The sequence below is a fragment of the Topomyia yanbarensis genome, chromosome 2, assembly GCF_030247195.1.
Source record: "Topomyia yanbarensis strain Yona2022 chromosome 2, ASM3024719v1, whole genome shotgun sequence".
Taxonomy (NCBI): domain Eukaryota; kingdom Metazoa; phylum Arthropoda; class Insecta; order Diptera; family Culicidae; genus Topomyia; species Topomyia yanbarensis.
In genome coordinates this window covers 350992627-350999992 of record NC_080671.1, presented here as the reverse complement: position 1 = coordinate 350999992, position 7366 = coordinate 350992627, and the positions used below count along the sequence as shown (strand labels likewise).

At 40.4% G+C, this 7366-nt stretch overlaps 2 protein-coding genes across 2 annotated transcripts; both read left to right on the top strand.

Moving 5' to 3' along the window:
• Window positions 1–275: 275 nt before the first annotated feature.
• LOC131680680 (uncharacterized) lies at window positions 276–1491 on the top strand. Its single transcript, XM_058961391.1, has 2 exons — window positions 276–1212; window positions 1286–1491. Exons 1-2 carry the CDS (start codon window positions 276–278, stop codon window positions 1288–1290), a joined length of 942 nt encoding a protein of 313 aa, XP_058817374.1. The 3' UTR covers window positions 1291–1491.
• A 335-nt stretch (window positions 1492–1826) lies between these two features.
• On the top strand, window positions 1827–4649 carry LOC131680679 (uncharacterized protein K02A2.6-like). The gene has a single exon (XM_058961390.1). It carries the CDS (start codon window positions 1827–1829, stop codon window positions 4647–4649), a length of 2823 nt encoding a protein of 940 aa, XP_058817373.1.
• Window positions 4650–7366: the final 2717 nt, after the last annotated feature.

Genomic DNA, 7366 nt, shown 5'->3' with positions numbered 1-7366 from the left:
TTGCTATAGGGACACCTATTGTTAAGCTAGGCAGGAATGCGTCACTCACCAGCCAGTCATAAATCGATCTTTGTACCACTTGGACGCCAATAAAAAACATATTGATTCTAAACTTAGATCATGGTGTCAGAAGTGACAGTGATATGATCCCGGTAAAATTTTGTGATCCACGTACACGAATCGTTTATTACGCGAAAGTTTCCCAATTAAGGGCGAGTGAAATTCCTAAAATCCTATAGAAGAACGGAAGATTACGTGAGAAAAACGCATCGAAGATGGCGACCGGATTCGACCTTCGACTGCCACAGCCTCTCGACTGCGCGAATTTAGCCAAAGAATGGCCTCGTTGGAAGCAGGCATTCGGAATTTACTTAAGGGCAAACAATAAAATGTCGGAAAGCGAAGAAAATAAAATCGCCGTTTTCCTATGGCTGATTGGACCTCGCGGTGTCGAAATTTTCAACACATTATACCCAGAAAAAGCAAGTGCCGATAATCTTTTTGGTATTGGTGGCAACGATGAAGATGCTGCCTTCGGTGATGCGGTCGAGAATGTAGTGAATGAACAGGTACTCACACTTGCAGACGTTATCGCCTCGTTCGACGACTATTGCCTTCCACGTAAGAACATTGCGATGGAGGCATTCAAGTTCAACACGATCGCACAAAAGGAGAGACAAACATTCACCGAGTTTGAAACGGAACTTCGCACACAGATACAGTACTGTGAGTTCAAATGCCATCAATGTCAAACGTCTTATTCTGATCGCATGCTACGCGATCGGATAATCATTGGTATACAGGATAAGAAACTGCAAATGAAACTGCTGGATGGACGAGATGACCCGCTGACAAAAATCTTCGAAACCTGTAAGGTGTTCGAAGCGGCTTTGGAGAATAAGCTTATACTTGACCGCAAAGTGAATTCGCTAGAAATAAAACCAGTTGAGTCGCAATTGGACAAGGGACAAAAAGAGATAGCTGCCATCACTCGGAAACATTGTTTCAATTGTGGGAGACCGTTTAACCAAAACCATCGTCGTAGCTGCCCAGCTGTTAATGTGAAATGTTTTGCTTGTGGTGGTGCAGGCCATTTCAGTAAATGCTGCCGTCGTAAGCTGGAAAAGGAGGAAAACAATACGAAGCAACCGATGAAACCCGAACCTTTTAACAAACCGAAGTCAGTGTTAACGGTAAATTGGAGTGACGCAGGTGAGTGTCCTTTCACAGATAAGGTTAGCAATGCATGTGTGAGCGATCCTAACAAAAATATTGATTTGTATAGAATAAATTCGACTGGTCATAGCGGTGAGAGTTCATGGGAATGGCACAAGCTTTACCGTGTAGGTGACATAGAAGTACGATTCAAACTAGACACCGGCGCTGATGTAAATTGTATACCGATCGATGTTGTTAATAAAGTTGGCGTGGCGGTTCAAAATGTAAACAATGCTCATGTTCTCGATTATAGTTCTAATAAAATTAAAATTCATGGGATGGTAAATTTGACTTGCGCCGATCCTGCAAAAGGCTGTATTCACACTGCTCGGTTTTTGGTGGTCGATTCTAATCTCGAGCCTTTGTTGGGTCTGCAGTCTTGCGTTGACTTTGGGTTGATCAGTCGCTTGAGCAGGGTTCAGCTACCCATTTGTGTTCCCAAAGATAAAGCCGAATTTGTTGATAAATACCGTGACATTTTTGAGGGGTTAGGAAAATTCCCTGGCAAGTGTTCGATAGTTCTAAAAGAAAATTCCATACCGACGTTATTCTACAGAAAGCGCATTCCTTTTGCTTTACACGACAGAATTAAAACCGAACTGAAAAAAATGGAGGAACAAGGAGTTATTGCATACGTTGACTATCCTACTGATTGGGTCAGTAACATGCAAGTGGTGGAAAAACCTAACGGTGCATTACGAATTTGTCTTGATCCGAAAGCATTAAACTCATGCATCAAACGTGAACATTATCTAATCCCTACACAGCAGGATTTGTTTAGTCGTCTCTCGGGTAAACGAGTTTTTACAGTGCTCGACTTAAGTAGTGGTTTTTGGCAAATGGAACTGGACCGAGAAAGTTCTGACTTGACTACATTTATGACTCCATTTGGACGCTATCGCTGGACCCGTGTTCCGTTTGGACTCAACAATGCCCCGGAAATGTTCCAGCGTAGGATGGTGCAGATTTTTGGGGATATTTCGGGTGTGGAGATATACTTCGATGATATGGCTATTGCTGGAAATGATGAAGCTGAACATGACGATATTTTATCGCAAGTTATTCAACGTGCTCGGGAAAATAACATAAAATTCAACATGAATAAGTTGCAGTTTCGTACGAATCGTGTTAAATTTATGGGAAACATGATTGGCAATGGGAAAGTACATCCTTTGGAGAAAGTTGTGAAGGCAATCACCGAAATGCAAAGGCCGAAGAATGTTGCGGATGTTACACGATTCCTGGGTCTATGCAAGTATTTAGCTAAATTCATCCCGAATCTTTCCCAGCGAACATCGAATCTCCGTAAGCTGACTCATAGTGGCGTTGCGTGGGATTGGGGTGAAATACACGAACAAGAGATGACTGATCTTTTGACGACGATTTCCAAAGAACCAGGTCTGGCTATTTACGATCCAAAAAAACCATGCACTATTCAGACAGATAGTTCAAAAGATGGCTTGGGTTGTGTCTTACTGCAAGATCATGGTCCTGTAGCGTTTGCATCGAGAACGTTAACCAAGAGTGAGCAGCGATGGGCCCAAATTGAGAAAGAATTGCTGGCGGTAGTATTCGCGTTCAATAGGTTTCATTTCTTCATTTACGGTCGAGAGTTTGTGGTTCAGTCAGATCATAAACCGCTTGAAACTTTGATCAAAAGAAATATTGATGATGTAACGCCTCGTCTTCAGCGCATGATCCTAATACTGCTCAAATATTCCGGGCTGTCTCTGGTGTATACTCCGGGTAAGAATTTGTTGGTAGCCGATTGTCTCTCGAGAGCTGCTCTTCCGGAAACGGGTGAAGTTCAAGAAGATCTAGAGTATGCTGTTCATGCTCTTGTTAAAAAGGCTTGTATGTCCCAGGATAACTTCAACTTGTACATAGAAAGACTGAATCAAGATGAACGTTATTTGCGCATTATTAAATACGTTGAAAGTGGATGGCCGCCATACCACAAACTGGACGATTTGAGCCAGCTGTTCCATAAGTATCGTGAAGAGCTTCATTTTGAAAATGGGCTTCTCTTCAAAGATCACCGCTTGGTAATTCCTACAGGACTGCAGAAAACTATATGTCAGTGGCTGCACGCACCGCACTTGGGAACTGAGAAGACTTTATCTCGAGCGAGAGTACAATTTTTTTGGCCTGGAATGACCAATGACATAAAGGAAATAACCACGAACTGTTTGGTATGCGAGAAATTTCGGCGAAACAACCAAAAGGAGCCACTCGTTCAGGATCCATCGCCTGAATATCCATTCCATCGTGTTGCGACGGACATCTATGAATATGGTGGTCGTGACTGGTTAGTCCTTATCGATGCATATTCTGGATTCATCTGTTCTGATCGGCTGGAAGATAAAACAATACGCAGTGTTTGTAAACTGTTCGATCGATTTTTTAATTGTTTTGGTTACCCAACAATTATCCGTAGTGATAATGTGCCTTTTAACTCTCGGGAGTGTGAAAGATACGCAAACCTAAACAATATTACGTTTGAATTTTCAAGTCCACGATATCCCCAAAGCAATGGACTCGCGGAGAAAAGTGTGGCGATTGCCAAAAATATTTTGAAACGATGTTTTGAAACAGGAGAAGTTGAGCAGTTCCAGTACCGTTTGCTCGAATACAACACGACACCAGTTGCTAGCATGCAATTGTCGCCCAGCCAGCTATTCTTCGGAAGACTTGTGAAGACTCGCTTGCCTATTGAGGAAAGCTTATTGAAAAGGAACACCCTGGATGAGAACGATGTGCAACAGAAAATTTTGAAAAAGCGTGCTATTCAGAAAGGCTACTATGATCGTAATGCAAAACAATTACCAGTTTTGAAACCAGGCGAAAGAGTTCTCTTCAGAAAGAACGCGCGAGAATGGCATTATGGTTCAGTTGTTCGAGACGTTAATGGTCGTTCTTATGTAATTCGAGATACTTTTGGTAATCATTTCCGTCGGAACCGAAAATTCATGACACGTACCATCAATAACGAGGCTGATCCCAGTGAAATTCTGCTTGAAGATCATGCTGCAAAATATTTCATAAATCAAAATCCACCCAGGGTTGTAAGACAACCTGTTGACAGAGTTCAACCTGAAAGTCCGTCCTGTCACATTCGTCTCGGTATGAATCAAGCGCCAGAAACGTCGTCTACTGAAAGTAGTCCATCAAGTGTAGGTTCGTCCCCTGTGCATGTAAATACACCTACGGTTGAAAGTCCTCTTATAGCTTCACGGCGGATTAAGCATGAACCCATTGATCCATTGTCGGAACAGGAAGTGAAATATCATGAACCCCGCTACGAAAGCTGTCCCTCGCCTTTGCTTGAAGCTGAACCTGAGCGTGACTTGCTCGAATCACAAGGCTCACATGCAACCCGTAGTGGTCGCATGATTGTTAGACCAGATCGTTTTGGACAATGGCTATACTAATTTGTTCAAGAAGAAAGCGTGTAATAATAATTGTTTTACTGAGCATCTCTATAAACTATGCATCCCTATTTGGCCACAACTCACACAACCTCACCATGCATTGCTATAGGGACACCTATTGTTAAGCTAGGCAGGAATGCGTCACTCACCAGCCAGTCATAAATCGATCTTTGTACCACTTGGACGCCAATAAAAAACATATTGATTCTAAACTTAAAACAACAACTGCCCAATCTGCGACGACGAATTATCCGATCGTGTTCATGAACTCGGAAATATCACCATATCAGTAAACTCGGCTCACCAATTACACTACTGCGAAACATTAATCCTCCAAAATTGCGCAGCGGGACTAGACTTTAAAAATTTAATACCAAATATTATTGAGCTCACTCCGCGCATTCCAACTTACATACTATTTGAATTTAAACGTCGGCAGTTCCAGGTATAACTTGCGATTGCAATGACCAAGGACAATCGTTGAAATTTTACGATGTCCATTTTATAAATCCATGTTATACCCATGAACAACTAAACATTGCTTGCTCCAGGGTTAAAATACCAAAAAAAATATACTTACTATAAATATATTTACTTCCCAGACGGTGAAACTTAAAATATTGTTTATATTGTTTATGTTTTAAATCAATTTTGTTCCATTTTCTTTTTATTTAAATAATGGAATTTTCTAAGAATGTGTATTGTTTTTTTCTCTTCCATTGAGGCGGAGCAAAGCGTGCCGGGTATAAGCTAGTCTCTCATATAAACCAGTACAATCGTTATACCTCAGATGTTCAAATCCAGGGATAGCAGATCGTTTTCTTGTGCTGTGCGTAGAGTGAATAAATAAATATTACCTCGACCTCTTAATATTATAAAAAAAATTGAACATTGCAACCTCTCAGTTTTAAGATATTCCAAATGTAAAAAAAATAATTTGGTGCTGCCAAGCTAACGCATTTGTGCCTATTAAATAAACGAACTGAATAAAAAAACAAGACCTAGAGAGCTGACTCTCGTATATCGATTCAGTTCAACGAGATCAGAAAATGTCTACGTTTGTATATATGTGTGTCCGTATGCATGTCTCATTTAAACTCACACAAGTTTCGCAAGGACGTCTAAATCCATTTATACAAATTTAGTTTCGAACTAACGGTATAACGGTCCCGTATTGATTTTTTTAGTTGATAGGACCTTCGGCTCTGGAGTCAACGGTTGAAGAATACGGCCACACAGCAAATTCCCATAAAAAAATTGGTACCACCGTGATGTCTAAATGATGCAATATATAACAAAATGCATGCAACTTTACTTGGATTCGCTGATCTAGATCACTAATGACCAACCAAAGTAGCTTTAACCACATTACCCCCGGGGAACTTGCCAAGTTAATGTCACACCTAATTCTAACTAAACGAATTTTTGGCCGATTTTGAAAGGCTTGATCACAGCTTACATATACTAGGCTAGCTCGTTAGAGTTTAAACATTTGACGAGCGCGCGTCATAGAAATCGTCCGCGAAAACAATTTGATGAAATTCATGTATTGTTTGCTGCTGATGAATGATCAGCATCTGATAGATCACAAGGAAGCTACGCCAATGTCCAAAACCTTTGCTGGGAACAGGAAATTACGGTGGGATATGTTTTCTATGGCATGCAGCCAAATTCCCGATTTTCGCTAATAATCACATAGAATCACTGATTATCCACTGTGTCTAGTAAAATTATGGCGTAATTAACGTCAAGAATCCGTTGCACATTATTTTTTTCCACCGTAAGAGCTCAAATATTGTCAATTAACAACTTTCGAGAAATCCGTTCGTTTATCTCAACGATTTCTCTGACGTCACTAGTGATGTCTGATTTTTGCAAATAATCGATTATCCGTTAATCGAATAATTTTTGAGAGCTTGATTAATTCATTCGATTAATCGACCAATATAATCGATTAAAATCAATAATCGATTACTTAGTAAATTCTAGTTTGTCAACCAAAAAAAAAAAGGTCGCTCGACACATTTTGAAAAATTGGGAGAAGTTTGGTCATATTTTTTTCCCCTGCGACTTTCATTTTCAATGCCACCCTTTATTAATTATGCTCTCGATTAATTGATAGCAGCTACTCGATTTACTCGATTATACCGAAAGCATGTAATCGATTATTGATTTTTCGATTATTTTAGAAATTAATCGATTATTTGCGTTAATCGAGTAAAAAAAGACATCACTAGACGTCACCGAAAACTGTCAATTCGCGGAGTAGCAAGCCTCGTTTCTGTGAGCCGTGGGCTTGATATCAAATGAATCATACAATAGGTTTGTTCCAGTACATGGAAGTTACTACCTGTTGCTCCGGAGCAAAAAATTCTTGCTCCTTTTCACTCCGGTTTGCCACCAAAAGAAGAAAAAAGAGAAGAAGATAGAACAGGAACGATTTTCTCCCTGTTTGCTCCGGAGTACTTCCAGTTTCTCCTGGTACTGGAACCAACCTAATACTCCCATTATCTGTATAGTTACTATATTCATAGTTAGGCGGAGACACTGAGCGGAGCCAATTGAACATGTCAAATACCGGAGCCAATCGAGCATGACGTCACATAACATGTTCTCTTTGGATGTATATGGGAAAGGTATTGTGATTATGGTCATAACTATTTAACTCTTATGTTGTGTTATCACGTATAGAGAAACGAAAAGATCCAATTTTTTCT

What these genes read in the sequence shown, in the direction of transcription:
- LOC131680679 (XM_058961390.1), top strand. Translation starts at nt 1,827, where the DNA reads ATGGAGGAACAAGGAGTTATTGCATACGTTGACTATCCTACTGATTGG.
- LOC131680680 (XM_058961391.1), top strand. Translation starts at nt 276, where the DNA reads ATGGCGACCGGATTCGACCTTCGACTGCCACAGCCTCTCGACTGCGCG.